Source organism: Perognathus longimembris, chromosome 10 (assembly GCF_023159225.1).
Source record: "Perognathus longimembris pacificus isolate PPM17 chromosome 10, ASM2315922v1, whole genome shotgun sequence".
Taxonomy (NCBI): Eukaryota; Metazoa; Chordata; class Mammalia; order Rodentia; family Heteromyidae; genus Perognathus; species Perognathus longimembris.
Window position 1 is genome coordinate 26,030,556 of NC_063170.1, and position 16,712 is coordinate 26,047,267.

At 42.1% G+C, this 16,712-nt stretch overlaps 1 protein-coding gene across 3 annotated transcripts in view; it reads right to left on the minus strand.

Annotated features, from left to right (window-relative positions):
* The window catches only part of Tent4b (terminal nucleotidyltransferase 4B), a 63,700-nt gene that overhangs the window by 11,511 nt on the left and 35,477 nt on the right, over positions 1-16,712 (minus strand). For all 3 annotated transcript variants that reach the window (XM_048355649.1, XM_048355651.1, XM_048355648.1), the window contains 5 exons: positions 11,018-11,141; positions 9,039-9,085; positions 7,060-7,180; positions 5,211-5,318; positions 1,603-1,731 (listed from right to left, as the gene is read on the minus strand). In XM_048355649.1, coding sequence (XP_048211606.1) covers positions 1,603-1,731; positions 5,211-5,318; positions 7,060-7,180; positions 9,039-9,085; positions 11,018-11,141 — 529 coding nt within the window. The remainder of the gene's footprint in view (positions 1-1,602; positions 1,732-5,210; positions 5,319-7,059; positions 7,181-9,038; positions 9,086-11,017; positions 11,142-16,712) is intronic.

Genomic DNA, 16,712 nt, shown 5'->3' on the forward strand with positions numbered 1-16,712 from the left:
TATTAGGAGACTTCACTAAAGTCAGGCCTAGGTTAAATTTCTTTAACTAGTCTATGCAGAAAGTTGCATGCAACCCAGCAGAAGGTGTGACATTCTACTGGAGCCACTGTTGCCTGCTGCCACCATGTCCCCTGCCTATCACATCATCTGGAAGAATCTACATCTCCACCCCTGAGCACCCCTACTGTGATAAAAGCAGATGGGTCTTTATCACATGCAGCTGATTCCTGCTAGAAGGCCACCTTGGATCTGCTGAAACTAAGATTTGGGGGGGGACATTCTTTCTGTGGTAACATTCCTACTCCTCTGAGTTGACTGGAGTTGACAGGCTCTATTAAGGAAATTGGAAAGTATGCGTGGCAGGCTAGAGAGTCACTCCCAGGCGATGCTTGGAGTGGGAGGTGTGTCCAAGTGTATTAGAGTATCCAGATGGATTAGGGTGTGACCTCAGAGAAAGGAAGAATGTAACTGCCACCAAGTGTGCCAGTTACCTAGGTAACTGGATGGAGATTTAAACAGGTGAGAACACCTGCAGCTGTCCTGGGGGTGGACCTCACAGATAATCAGGTTCTTTCTGGATGCAAGCTTAAGAGCAGAAGTCCCATAGAACTGGCACTTGTCTCATCCTTACTCTCCCCAGCAGCCTGTGGGTGGAGTCACTTTACAGTCCAGACAAGATTGAGCTCTCCAAAAGAGAAATCAATGACTTGATTTTCATGTACAAGAAAAAAGGGGGGGGGGAATGTAATATGAAGGTCAGATCTGGCCAGCTCCATCATTGGCTGTTGAGGGGTGTCAGATTAACTCTATCTCAGATTAGTAAAGAGCAGAAGCCGATTCCATCTTCACTAAGATCTCCCCCGCCTGATCTAGGGAAGTTCCCCTTCGCTGAGAGAAGATTGTGAATGCTCAAGGTTAAACCTGTGCCCTCCCTTGAGTAGGCATATCCACCTGCATCATGTGAGCCCCTCCAAGTCTAACTAACATGATAGGTTGGTTCAAATAGTAACTACGAGGCAGATTGTAACTCCACTGGCCACCTGCATGTGACCTGGCATGCTTTTTAAGTGTTGTAACCTCATTGGCCACCTGCATGTGGCAGGCTTGGCCATGTGGTATTTACCTTTATAACCTGACCCCAAGCATGGCCCAGGGTGCACGGTCCCAGCTCCCGAGTCTGGGCTGTGGCCCTGGCCAGTCAGTATACTTCATACTTCCCTAATAAATCCATCTTTTTGCTTAAGACTGTCTCTGAGTGGTGGACTCTTGGAGGGATGGGGGATCCCCCCACCCTTGGACCCCATTACATTGTGGTCCCCTCCCTTGGGGGACCCTATTACAATAACATCTATACTAAAGTCCCAAATACTTTAGAACATATGGAACTAAAAATTATGAATATTCTCTCCTAGGAATTTTTACATACTTACTTGTTAAATCACAAAAAGGTACATAGTTTAAAGAAAAGAGCCATGGACATAAATAATCAAGAGATGTATTCCAAAAAAGCTTGATTTAATTAAAGTTTCCCCCAATCATTGCCACAGATGATTTATCCATCTTTCTTCAGTGAGCAATAGCAGAGTGACCCATGCAACTCACCTGAAGGAAACTAACCGCCATTAAAAAGAGACTGTAAGAACCAATTCCACCTGTAAATACTTCATTAAGGTCCCTCTGTAGTAAGAACTGTTTCAATACTAAAACAAGGTATGGCAATACGGGATATTTCTGAAAGAGAAGCAAAAATGCATTTTTAACAATTCCCTCTATCAGCAACAGGTCTAGGTATTTACCCAGGGACACACACTAATCCTTACATTACAAACTTTGATAGAAATATACCACATTCTTCTGTATTTTATTTTTGGTGCCATTCTTGGGGCTTGAAATCAGGCTCTGAATGCTGACCCTGAGGAGTTTTTTTGTTTTGTTTTGTTCAAGGTTAGCGCTCTACCACTTGAGTCAGCATCACTTCTGGCTTTTGGGTGGTTAATTACAGATAAGAGTCTCAAGAATTTTCCTGTCTGGGCTGGCTTTGAACTGTGATCATCTTAGATCTCAGCCTCCGGAGTAGCTAGGATTATAGGCATAAGCCACAAAAGCCTAGCATAACTTTCTTTGTTTTCTTTTTGTTGTCAGTCCTGGGGGGCTTGGACTCAGGGCCTGAGCACTGTCCCTGGCTTCCTTTTGCTCAAGGCTAGCACTCTGCCTCTTGAGCTACAGCACCACTTCTGGCTTTTTCTGTTTATGGGGTGCTGAGGAATCAAACCCAGGGGTCCATGCATGCTCGACAAGCACTCTACCTATAAGGCACATTTCCCAGCCCCAGCATAACTTTCTTAAGGGTCAACAACTTAAAAAAAAATGTAAGCTGTAAGGGATTTCTCCTTGCATTTGATATCTGAACCATAGTAACATAAATATGAGCCACGTGCTTTCTACATATGCAATGATGCTCACTTATAAGTATAGAGCATGGACAAGAGCATGGAAACACAGAGTCCAAGATGACAGTCTGTTGATATTTAAGACACTCAACTAGCATTGTTTTTGCTTTTTGTTAAGATTGTTCTCTGCCTTCCTGAAAATTTCATCTGTTATGTAAGAAGGTGACTCTATATATTCATATATATCTAAATGTATGTATCTGTGTGTCTTAACAACAACAACAAAAATCCTCAAGCAGTGGGAGGCTGAGGGTTTTCTCAGGTGGCACTTCACTGTATACCTAGTCTTTCAGACACTGGGAAGTCTTGCCCACTGTCTTCCACAAGGGCCACTGACCACCCAAGATGTTCCCTCCCAATCACACCTCACTCATAATGGTCAGAGCTCCCCCAAGAACCCTGGAAGTGTAAGCCCATCTTTTGCTTATGCACATAGCCAGCAACCTTCAGGCTAGGGACACAGAGGAAATAACACAGGCCCAACCCTAGGAAGTTGTCTCAATGCCATTCTGTGGAGCCAGTAGGATCACTGGAGATAATCTATTCTCATCTTAACTCCTAGAAAATGCTTAAGACTTTTAGGATGCAAATCCTATTAATGCAACCATGAAAGAAAGCAAGGAGAAAAAGCATTTTTTAATTAAACATTACAGTTGAAGTCAGACTAGATACTACCTCTTTTTAACGATCCCCTACCTAAACAGCCCATGTAGCTAGGATTATAGATGAAAACCACCATGTTTTGTTTACTGAAATGATCTTACTAACTTTTTGCTCCGGCTGACCTTAAACTATCATCCTCCCAACCTTCACTTTAATTTTAATTTAATTTAAAGTTTCTTTCTTTCCTTCCTTTGAACTCTTTTGGAAGTACTGGAGTTTGAACTCAAGGTCTCTTGCTCAAAGGTAGTGCTCTACTACTTGAGCCATGCTTCTCCCTTTTTGCTGGTTAATTAGAGATGGAGTCTTAAGGACTTTTCCACTTGGATGACTTTGAATTACAATAATCCTCAATGTCTTGGCCTTCTGAGTAGCTAGGATTACAAGCATGTGCCACATGTACCCAACTTAAAGTTTCTATTTAAGAAAAAGAACTAAACTGGGCAGACTGACTTGTGCCTGTAATTCTGGATACTTGAGAGCTGAGATTAAGAGGAGTGTAAGATTAGCATCCCAGTTTGAGTCTAACCTGGGCAAAAAGTTCATGAGGCCACGATCTCAACCAATAGCTAGCCGAGTATAGTAGTATACGACTGTCATCTCAGCTATGTGGGAGATCAGGAGAATAAAAGTTCCAGGCCAACCTGGGCCAAAAAAAAAAAAAAAAATGCTAAAGACCCAATTTCAACAGAAAAGGCTGGCATGGTGTTCTGCACCTGTTATCCCAGCTACAGCAGGAAGCATAAATGTAAAGAAAGAGATCTAGGCCAGCCTGGGCAAAAAGTGAGATGATCTCAAAAGGAGCAAAAAAGGGCTGAGGACATAGCTCAAGTTGGTAGAGTACCTGCCTAGCAAGAGCAAAACCACAAAGCCAAAAAGAAAACTTAGAGGGAAAAACTTGAGGAGAACAATGAAGGGGTAACTTTGACCACGTTCACTGTACTCAGAACCTGACACGGGATTGTAACTGCTTTTTACAACTACGTAATAATAATTATTATTTTTTAAAGTGAAGCTGGGAAGAAATGGAGGGATAAAGGTCAAACAAATGCAGCAATGGTACTCACTAGACATTATACTCAAAACTAACCACACAACTTATAGGTGGGGATGAGAGGGAAAAACTGGGAGAGAGAGAAATGGAAGAAGTGATTATCCAAAAAGAAATGTACTTACTTCTTGACATTTAACTGTAACTCCTCTGTACATCACTTTTATAGTAACAATTAAAAAACTATATATGCATACACACAAAAAAATGAAGCTGGCGGAAGTGGCACTGTGGCTCAAGTGGTACAGTGCTAGCCTTGAGTTGAAGAGCTCAGGGACAGTGCCCAGACCCAGAGTTCAAGACTCAAAACCAATTTAAAAAAAAAAAAAAAAGTGAAGCTGGGGATATTGGTGGGCTCCTAAAATCCTAGTACTCAGAAAATTAAAGGCAGGAGATCTCAAATTCCAAGTCAGCCTGTTTCACTTCAGCAAAGCAAATGAAAACAAAACCAAAGAAACAAACTGTGCCGCTGCTTAGGAAAAGAATTATGAATGGACAGAAAAGATACTACACAGCCAAAGCAGTGAGCAGTTTAGCTTGGAGAAAACTGGCAGCTGTTTATACACACAAAATGTTCTGAGGATGAGGTTGGCAAATTCTTCCCAGTCTTGGAAGAAAGCAGAACAAATAAACTATAATTGCAACAAGAGAGAAGAGCAAGGAAATTTGCAGGCACCTTACAAGGGACTTGGAGATTCAAATTTAAGGAAAGTTTTCTAAGGGATGCTCTCAATCTGAGTTTATGAAAAAAAAACACACAGGCATCAAGCAAGCAGCACCAGCTCAGCCTGCACGTCCCTAGAGCACAGAATGTCTTCCAAAGTGTCCCCAGCCCCTGGCTCTCACTCCAGCTCACATACATTACAATGCTGACTGTGACAAGCAGGTTCAAGGGGGTAGAACAGGAACAGAAGAAATAAGCGCTGGTCTGTAAGTATGCACATAAAACCAGCCTACTTGGAGAAGAAAGTCAGAAGACTACCACAGTGGACTCAGGACAGAACTACCTTCCCTATAGTTTCACTCTAGGCTCCCACAGACTCTCTGACCTTGGTAAAATCTTTGATGAGGTCTGCTGCTCTCACGCCATTCTGGACATTAAAGCTGATATCAACTTTGACTTCAGTAAAAGAATCTGTTAATTTAATAATAGGTACCTAGAAAGAGAAGAAAGAGAAGGTTAAAGTATTTCCCCTAAGTTAATGGCAAAATTGGGGGACAAAAGGTGACCAGGCATAAATCTCCACCCTCTTGTGTGGACATTAAAACACTAATGAGGGGCTGGGAATATGACCTAGTGGCAAGAGTGCTTGCCTCACATACATGAAGCTCTGGGTTTGATTCCTCAGCACCATATAAACAGAAAAAGCCGGAAGTGGCACTGTGGCTCAAGAGGTAGAGTGCTAGTCTTGAGTAAAAAGAAGCCAGGGACAGTGCTCAGGCCCTGAGTCCAAGGTCCAGGACTGGCAAAAAAAACAAACAAAAACCCCAAAAACAAAACAAACAAACAAAAAAAACCACCACTAATGATCTGGCTACCATGTGCCAAATTCATTTGCTATGTTTTGCTATACTGTATACACTTAAGGTCGACAGCATACTGAAGCAACTATGTCAAACAAATTAGTACATCTATTATTTTAGTTACATTAACTGACATAGTTACATTAATTCAGAATTTTGATTAATTTTTAAATTATGTCATGCTTTGGAGAACAGCTTCCAACTAAGTATATCTAGAGTTAGGAATATTAGGCATAAAATGTTTCATCCTGCCACTGTTTCTAATAAAAAATTGCTAAGGTCCTGAAGTCATATACAAAATAACCCACTTGCATTACTGGCCATTGTATGTGGCCCAAAATTCATCTTACAAAAGCAGATAAAATATAAGCCTTATTCTCAAATGAAAACTGATAAAACATTTTATATGCTATATTAAGATTTCTTAAATAAAATGCTCTACCCTGTACCACATGCTAGCAAGCTGTTTGTAGAATTGGGTCTCCAATTAACAGGGTGTTTTTTTTTTCTTTTGTTAGTACTTGGGATCAAATCCAGGGCCTTGCATATGCTAGGCAAATGTTCAACTCCTGAATCACACCACACCACACACACCCACACCCACACCCACACCCACACACTTTTTTTTAACAATGCTGGGTTTGAACTCAAGGCCTTGTGCTTGGCTAAACAGTGTCATCAGCAATTAACAACTTTTCATAAGAAAACAATACACGTTTGCTCTAAAAATACCTAATGTGCAAAAACTACTACTATTCTATGAGCTTCCATGTAAGTTGAAAGGCCATTCTAGCTATAGCTAAAATATAATTACACATATTGGTTACACATTTTTTTTCAAGAATGCAGAACAAAACAGAATAGCAATATCTTCTGTGTAACTATAAATTACTTAACAGAAATTTGTACTTAATAGTTTTTATACTTGAAATCTCTAAAGGAGTATTATATATAAACAAAGTTGAGTATTATTTCATAAAGAAATGAACAGCCAATACAAGCTTATTCTTTTTTCAAACAACATGTTTTATGCCCAACCACTGTGACATTCACAGAGTGAAAGAATCAGTCTTAAGCCAAGAGCAGGCAGCTCATGCCTGTAATCCTAGCCACTCGGGAGACTGAGATCTAAGGATCACAGTTCAAAGCCAGCCCAAGATAGGAAGGTCTATGAGATGCTGATCTCTAATTAATTAGCAAAAAGCCAAAAGTGAAGCTGTGGTTCAAGTAGGAGAATACTAGCCTTGAGCAAAAAAAGCCCAGGCCCTTGGCCTCAGGACTGGCAAAACAAACCCTAAATTCAAGTCCCCCAAATTCAAGATTAAACTTCCCATGTGACAACTGGAGACCTGAAGTTCAATGACAAGAACTTACAGTTGCCTTGTCTAGAACCTTCACCGAGTCCTCATCTGCAACTTTGTGTTTCCGAAGAGCTTCTTCCAGGGTCCACAGTGGCAGGTTCTCCCACTTCCCAAACACCACAAGATCGATGTCACTTAGCACAGAGAACACATGGAAGGTTTGAAAAAGCAACACATGATCCTTAGTTCAGCTGACATTCAGGTTAATGTACGAGAGCCTATTTCCCACCCTGCCCACTAAGTCCAACATACTGATGGTGATATGGTTGATTTTGGCACTCTCTCCTGCTCAGGGATTTCACAGGACTTAGGAATTAGGGTGATTCTGGCTGAAATAAAACCTCAAAAATACTAGTATTTCCTTTTGATAAAGGCTTTTCTCTGGTGGTAAACTTAAGGCTCTAATATCTGGACAAGGTTCATTATGCCTGCTAGTTTGTGGAAGCACACGCGGCCTTCTGTGTACTGGTATCTCCAGAAGGGCATGTGAGAAAATGGTACTAGAGGACGCTCCACAGAGGACCAGGGGACAGGGCAGGATTAAGACTTTTCCTTCTCTTTCATGCATTTCCAAATCGGAGCCATGATGATTGTATGACCTATTCATATTTAAAAATTATTTTGGGGGCTGGGGATATAGCCTCGTGGCAAGAGTGCCTGCCTCGGATACACGAGGCCCTAGGTTCGATTCCCCAGCACCACATATACAGAAAACGGCCAGAAGCGGCGCTGTGGCTCAAGTGGCAGAGTGCTAGCCTTGAGCGGGAAGAAGCCAGGGACAGTGCTCAGGCCCTGAGTCCAAGGCCCAGGACTGGCCAAAAAAAAAAAAAAAAAAATTATTTTGGCGAGAGCAATTTCAGGTCCTCCTGAAATGCAGAACTTAAATAAGGAAAAATATTAATGTACTTGAATTATGTTATGGCTGCTATAAGCCAGAGAGCCCTAGAAGAATGGCCGTTGTTAAGATCTGTCTACTCTAGCACACTGTGAGTTAGAGGAAAGTAGATGAAATCACATGTGTGCCAAGCAGGCCCTCAGGAGGAAACTGAAAGGGGACTAGGGGCCTAGGAAGGCCAACACCTCCTGGAAAGAGATTGTGTGGTCTGGACTTCTGGGTCAGATGCTATGACAGCACCTAACTGCCTGAGTTCTGAATAAAAAGGAACCCTCCCATCCTGGAGTAGAGGCAGCAACCTGCAACAACCCATAGTCTATCAGGAAAGCCCATTAGCACCTTAGTGTCTGGCTTAGTCACAGGACTCAGCAGACCTCTGCAATATAGCCAATTTCCAGTTCCATTACTACATGCTCCTTTTTATCTCTATCATTTCAGTTTTTTGTTTTTTGTTTTTTTGGCCAGTCCTGGGCCTTGAACTCAGGGCCTGAGCACTGTCCCTGGCTTCCTTTTGCTCAAGGCTAGCACTCTGCCACTAGCGCCAGAGCGCCACTTCTGGCCGTTTTCTGTATATGTGGTGCTGGGGAATCGAACCCAGTGCCTCATGTATATGAGGCAAGCTCTCTTGCCACTAACCATATCCCCAGCCCTATCATTTCAGTTTTGATAAAGACTTACATGAAATACTCTAAGCTACCACAATTATGATACAAGTACATGAACTTGCTTTAGAAGTGTCACTGTTCTAGTTATAATTGTGTGTGTGTAAGTGTGTGTGTGCATGCACTGGTCTTGAGGCTTGAACTCAGATCCAAGGTGCTGTCTCTGAGCTTTTGCGTTCAAGGATAGTGCTCTATTACTTGAGCCACAGTTCCATTTTATTTTTGGTGGTTAAATGGAGATAAGAGTCTCAGACTTTCCTACCTTGGCTAGCTTTGAATTACAATAATCAGATCTCAGCTTCCTGAATAGCTAGGATTACAGGCATAAGCCACGAGCTCCCAGCACTGTTTCTAACCTTACACATATATTCAACAGCAAAAATCACTACACTCTAGAAAACGTCCAATCTCTTGTAAGTCTATAAATGTACTAACCTAGTAGGTAAATACAGGCCAGTTTTAAAACTTCCAAATATCTGGACCTGAAATAGAAAAAGAAGGTATTATATTAAAGTATCAGGTAAGGCAACATGCTATGGAGAAACACAGGCTTTTGCTGCCATCTACTGGCAGCTTTTGGTACTATATATTAGCATTTTTTTCTGACACCATGCCTTCTCATATGCAGGTATTCCATAACCTGCAGGTAGACATTCTGAATACAGTTATCAATTTTGAATATGAAACATATAGACTAAAATGATGTCTAATGGTCCCTTTTCCTGGAAGCACAACCACAAATCCTTAGTTTCTGCTCTCTAGCCAAGAGTACTCACTAACTCAGACCACTTCAACGGTAGCCATCTTCACAGAGAACTTAAGCACTTTTATCAAGCATCATGTGGTGGCTAAACTGGGACAAATTCCAGCTCAAGCCATGGAGAACAGGGGAACTTGGACAAGTAAGTGTATGCTTATAACTACAGTAAAGGACAAGACTCGGCCTTGCACTGAAATGGACTGGGAACCTGACACAGCCTCATCATCTCCTATAAACAGAAAGGAACGGCTAAACCATTCGTCTCAGAATGAGGTTTCATTCACACCAAGAGCTCTCATCCTCGGCACTACTGCTGTCTGGGACAGAGAGTCTCTGCTCTTCACTGTAGTATATGCTTAGGAGTCTTCTATCTCAATCCACTAGACGCCAGCAGTGTTTTCACACCATGGCAGTCACAGACACTGCCACAGTCGCTATGGAGCAAAATGAGCCCAGTACACAGCAAAGATAATACAATGTAGCATTGAATAGCTGCTCAATAAAATGCCTTCTCCCTTACCTACAGCATCACAATGGAAACCCTTCTTTTCCAACTGGATAAAAATCTTCCTGGCCTCTCCTATATAACCCTAGGGTAAAGTCTAAAGAAAAGCTATGGAGCATAAAGTAATGAATTCTGGGAGCAATCCTGGGCAACATTCTGTTCACTCACTATTTGGGGGATTTACCAAAAGATAAGGAGCTGACCAGAGAGAAAAAAATCAGTGCTTCAAGAGAGGCAGAAGAAACCAACCACATAAAACTAAATGACAATGTTAGTAAATATGTGCATGTATGTATACATATGCTTATGCATGCATATATGTATACATATGCATTATATAATATATAATCAATATAGTGTTGATAGTAATGATTATCATCTTAGTGTTGCCAATTTTTTCCATTTCTCCTTTCTTTAAAGAAAAATATACATTGAATAAGGAAAAAGAGACAGAGAAGATGTATACCTGCACTTGCCTAACACAAGGAACTTCAAGCAACAGAATAAATTCCAAGGTGACATTGTCATTCAGTTGTAAACAACTGTAATATTCATACTGACAGGATGGATTAAAGTAAAAGGTGTGGGTCAGAGTCCTGAGGTTTTAAGTTAGCCTAGGTGCTGTCCCTGAACTTTTTGGTTCTATGTTAACATTTTATTCCTTGAGCCACAGTTCCACTTTGGGCTTTGGGGCAGTGAATTGGAGTCAAGAGTCTTACAGACTTTCCTGACTAGAATGGCTTCAAACCGATATTCTAAGATCTCAGCCTCCTGAGTAGCTAGGACTGCAGACAAGAGCTACCAGCACCTGGCTAGTAATAAAGTTTTGATAAATCACATGCAATAACAGACTACTATACCTGACAACTAATGATTCCTAATTTAGTTCAAGTTTACAGTTCCTATTCAGCACTTGGTGGTGGAGTGGAGAAATGTTTCATGTAAGACATTTAAGTCAATAAGTAATTAATAAGCTCCTAATTCTAAAGGCTGCATAAAATGTTTGCCTTTAAAAATTTTAACTAGGTCCTCATTCTACAAAAGCACATACATTGCATGCAAGATCACTGCACGAAACAGCTATCGTCAAGCCTCCATCCAGGACAGGAGAATTTCCCCAAAGCCCTGGCCCCCGGGGCTGGTACTTACATCAGCGCTGGGCCAGAGCTCCTTAATCACACTCTCAATCCGGTTCACCACCTCCATTCTCATCTTCTCCTCTTCTGGCCTTGGAGACATGTATTCATAAAAATCACTGATTTCTTCATGCAGACTAAAGAAAAAAGAAGAAAAGTTAACATGAGCAGGGCCAAGCTAATAAGTCTGTTCTGTAAATAACCTCTAAGTCTTACAAGAGCTTTCAGCTAATAATAACCTTGTGTTCACAGAATGTTACCTTAATTTTAATGCTATAATTAATGCTAAGCTAAAATGGAAATATGGAGAATTTAATCAAAAAAGCCAAGATAACTAATAAGAAATTCCCTGTGTAGCTGGGTGTTGGTGGCTCACATCTCTAATCCTGGCTACTCAGGCAGGAGAGGCTGAAATCTAAGGATCAGTTTGAAGCTAGCCTGGATAGGAAAGTCTATGAAATTCTTATCTCCAATTGGCCAGGAAAAAGTTGAAAGTGAAGCTGTGGTTCAAGTGCTAGAGTACTAGCCTTCAACAAAAGGCTAAAGGACAGTGGTAGGCCCTGCATTCAAGCCTCGTACAAATGGAGAGACAGAGAGACAGAAAGAGAGATCCTGTGCCGAACCACTTACTGATCACTAGTGATACACAGACACATACGTGTGCGCGCAGGCACAGAACCCAAGGGGCACAGGCAACTTCCCACCATTGACATCGATCATCCATAGTCCATTCCTCTCAGTGAGAAAAACAGTTTGTCTTTTGTTGCCTCATGAATTAAGTGTCTAACAAACCAAGCTGAGAGTGAGCCCCAGTGGTGCTTGGAGAAGAATGGCTGGTAGGTGAGGGTGCTGTGGGCAAGACACAGGCTTCCAAAGTCCTCAAAAAAGTTCATAGGCTGGGGCAGGGAAGACATATCTGGATGGGAAGGCAGACTTTGGAAGACAAGCTCAAAAATTCAGGGTAAGCTAGGGATGTAGCTCAGTAGAATACAGTACCTGCCTAGCAAGTGCAAAACCCTGGGTTATGGACATAGATGAAAAGAGCAGACACAAGAGAAGAGAGCACATGCAAGCTTTCCCCTGTGGCAATGGGAGCTATTTAAATGTTTCGGAGGGGGTAAGGAGAAAGCAAGCACAAAACACAGCATCTTAAGACTAAAGGGCAAGGCTGGGAATGTGGCTTGGAGCTGGCTTAGTGGGAGAGTGCTGAGTTCAATTCCTCAGCACCACATAAACAGAAAAAGCCGCAAGTGGCACTGTGGCTCAAGAGGTAGAGTGCTAGCCTGGAGAAAAAAGAAGCCAGGGACAGTGCCCAGGCGCTGAGCTCAAACCCCAGGACTGGGGAAAAAGAAAAAAAAAAAAAAAGACTAAATAGCAAGTGTTTGGGGGAGGGGCAAAGGGTTAGGCTGGGGACACAGAGACAAGAAGCCATGCAGAGTGGCATGGCTGGGCTGCAGAGGATTTGATGAAGGCCGAGTGGATGATGGCAGAAGGAAGGAGATCCAGAAACATGGCCACATTCAAAAAAGTCCTCAGCAGGGGGGCAGGATTGGGGCTGGAGAGACCAGAAAGGACTGGACAGTACCAAAGGACACAGTAGGCTCATGGGCAGAATGAAATCAGCATGGTGGACAGAAAGGATGAAAACAGCATTACTTCCCAACAGTGAGACGGGACAGCTGCAGAGAGCTGCCTGCAGGAGAGGAAGGGACATTACCAAGTTTTCCCTGAGTGGCAGGTAGGCTGGGCTGTAGGGCTGTAGGTCCTGGAGAAAAGCTAAAACAAGGCCAGCGGAGTTCTAAACGGGTGTTTGCACTCCAGAGCAGGAGGACAGAACACTGGAAGACCAAAATTGGTTTCAAGGAAGGAAAAAGCCTATGTCCCAACTTCTACTGGTTGTAGCTTTTGCTACTTGGAACAGTGATGACTTTTAAAATGTAACAGATTAAGCAATCCAACAGGTCTTACCTTTAAAAAATTTCTTTTCCATTCTGAAAAAAAAACTTGTTCTAGTTGGTTACTGGTGGTTCATGCCTATAACCCTAGCTACAGAGGAAGCTAAGCTCTGATGACGGTGGTTGAAGGCCAATCTGGGCAGAAAAGTCCCTAAGACTCTTTTTTGTTTTGTTTTGTTTTGGTCAATTGTGGGACTTGAACTCAGGGCCTGGGCACTGTCCCTGAGCTTCTTTTGCTCAAGGCCAGGGCTCTATCTACCACTTGAGCCACAGTACTACTTCCGGCTCTTACTGTTTATGTGGTACTGAGAAATCAAACCCAGAGCTTCTTGCATGCTAGGCAAGCACTCTACCACTAAGCCATATTCCCAGTCCATCCCTGAGCTTTTTTGCTCAAGGATAGCTCTCTACCACTTTGAACCATAGTTCTATTTCTGGTTTTCTGGTGGCTAATTGGAGATAAGAGTCTCACAGACTTTTTTGCCCTGGCTGGCTCTGAACCCTGAGATCTCAGCCTTTTGAGTAGCTAAGATTATAGGCGTGAGCCACAGGTGCCTGGCTTTCATGAGACTCTTAATGTCAAATTAACCAGCAAGAGGGCTAGGAATATGGCCTAGTGGGAAAGTGCTCACCTCGTATACATGAAGCCCTGGGTTCGATTCCTCAGCACCACATATATAGAAAACGGCCAGAAGTGGCGCTGTGGCTCAAGTGGCAGAGTGCTAGCCTTGAGCAAAAAGAAGCCAGGGACAGTGCTCAGGCCCTGAGTTCAAGGCCCAGGACTGGCAAATAAAAGAAAAAGCCGGAAGTGGCGCTGTGGCTCAAGTGGCAGAGTGCTAGCCTTGAGCAAAAAGAAGTCAGGGGCAGTGCTCAGGCCCTGAGCTCAAGCTCCAGGACTAGCAACAAAAACAAAACCAAACAAATTAACCAGCAAAAAATGCCAGACTGGAGGCATGCCTCAAGTGGTAAGTAAGCATCAGCTACAAGTAAAAAAAAAGCCAACAGATGGGGCTGGGATATGGCCTAGTGGCAAGAGTGTTTGCCTCGTATACATGAAGTCCTGGGTTCGATTCCTCAGCACCACATATATAGAAAAGGCCAGAAGTGGTGCTGTAGCTCAAGAGGCAGAGTGCTAGCCTTGAGCAAAAGGAAGCCAGGGACAGTGCTCAGGCCCCGAGTCTAAGCCCCAGGACTGGCAAAAAAAAAAAAAGCCAACAGAGAGCACAAGGTCCTAAGTTTGAATCACAGTATACACACATTTGGTCAGAGGTGGTCTTTGAGGGGTAGAGGGGCAGTCTTGAGGCTTGAACTTTCGGCCTGGGTACTGTCCCTGGGCTCCTTTTGCTCAAAGCTAGTGGCTCTACCACTTGAGCCACAGCACCACTTCTGGCTTTTTCTGTGATTCATTGGAGATAAGAGCCTCCCGGACTTTCCCCAGCTAGCTTCGAACTGTGATCCTCAGATCTCAGCCTCCTGAGTAGCTACTAATACATTCGTGAGCCACCAATGTGCAGCTCATAAGAGTAGGTCTAGTTTGAGAGGATGGGAGAAACTAGATTTTTATACCCATATGTCCTCCAGTAGACATCAACATTTTCTCCCCAAAGGAAAAGTGGGTAAGTACATGTAAAGATAAATTAAAATCAAAGCAAAACGCTGAAGTAAATACTCTATATAACCAGAAAAGATACCAAAAGAGGAAGTAAGACTAAACTAATTTGTTTGGGTTTGAATAAATAAATAGTTCATTCTAGGGCAACTTGCTACAATCTTTAGTATAACAAAATATAAATATATTTAACTCATATAACTCTAATACCACAACTTTAGTTTTTATTTCTCTTTGGTGGAAGGTTGAGAATAGACACTGCTCTGTAAATACAAACTACTTGTAAAGAAGCACAGGAACCACACTGGGACCTCACCTCTGAAACCTACACATCAAGCTCCCAATGTCCAAAACATAAGGACAGTGGTTAGATGCTTAACAGATAATCCACATTAAATAGTACAAGCTTACAAAGCATATTTCAAACTATTCTAATGAAAACTGGGAACCACTGCTTCTACCTTAAAGAAAGACTGTCACAATTAACTTTCGAATTCTGAACTACTGAGATCTTTTGGATAAGTGCTTCATTGTTTAAAGAATATTAGAAGGTTAAACAAAGGCTAAGGGTATAGCCCTGTGGTTGAATGCTTGTCAGTACAAGGCCCTCAGTTCCATCTCCAGCTTAAGCAAAAAGTAAAAACTGATTTACAAAAAACAAATCTATTTATACATATATCAAAAACATAATGTATGTAATCCTATGTTGACTACACTATCAACAAAAAAACTGATATAAAGCTAAGTACACATAAACCAAAAAAAGAATCCCTAATAACATATACCAACAGTGGTGACTTGGCCAAATATCTGCAAAGAATTGTCTTTCTGTACCTATCATTTTAAAAGTCAGTGAGGTCGTCAGATCAAAGTCACTGTGCAAATCCTATGAAATGACAAACCTGAGTTTCTTAATGCTTGTTCGTTACTCTAAATATGAATGCACTATAATTGTGTTCAGAAATCCCTGTTGAGCATTCAAGTTGCTTTCAATTTTTACTCTGTATATGTATCTGTGAACTCAACTCCAATTTGTTTCTAAGAACAAATCTGCTGAGTCCCTACCCTAGGAGAAAGGATGTGAAGAGCTCTGATCAATGTTCCTAAAATGCCCAGCACCAGAAAGATGTTGAAAAACTGTCCCACAGAAAGGGTCCTTCCCCAACCTCCACATGAGTGAAGAGAGTTGATTTTATTTGATTCTCCTTACTCGTGTACAGTTTCAATTCATTTCAATAAACTATTATTCTGAAATTAACACAATAGTTAAAAGAGCATGAGGGGTTGGGAATGTAGCCCCTAGTGGTAGAGTCTAGCTAGCTTGTCTAGCATGCATGAAGCCCTGGGTTCGATTCCTCAGCACCACATATACAGAAAAAGCTCGAAGTAGCCCTGTGGCTCAATGAGTAGAGTGCTAGCCTTAAGCAAAAGGAAGCCAGGGGTAGTGGTGAGGCCCTGAGTTCAAGCCCCAGGACTAGCCAAAAATTAAAAATTAAAAAAGAGCATGAGCTGGAATCACCAGTTACTAGGTCTGGTGGGGCAAGTGCTCCCTCTCCTCATGCCTGTTACCCCTATCCCACAACAAGAAGCACAATCCTGAACAGTTTATGTAGGGATTCAACAAGGGTAGCAAAGCAAAGGTAACTTATTAGTCCCCGGTTTACTGTTAACACATAGTAAACCCTTAGGAAAAGTGTTACAGTTAAACAAATATACAGGGGCTGGGGACATGGCCTAGTGGCAAGAGCGCTTGTCTCATATACATGAAATCCTCGGTTCAATTCCCCAGCACCACATATACAGAAAATGGCCAGAAGTGGCGCTGTGGCTCAAGTGGCAGAGTGCTAGCCTTGAGCAAAAAGAAGCCAGGGACAGTGCTCAGGCCCTGAGTTCAAGGCCCAGGACTGGCAAAAAAAAAATATATATATATGTATATATATATATATATATGGGTGCTGTATATATATATGTATATATGTACATATATACATATATATGTATGTATATATATATATACAGCACCCATTTTTTTCTAAATGACTGCTCCAGTCTGCACCACAGCCTATGCTAAACTCCCATTTGTGAATCTACCCCCCAATCCCTTTCTTTAAAGAATACTCTAGTTCCTACGTGCTCCACAGGAC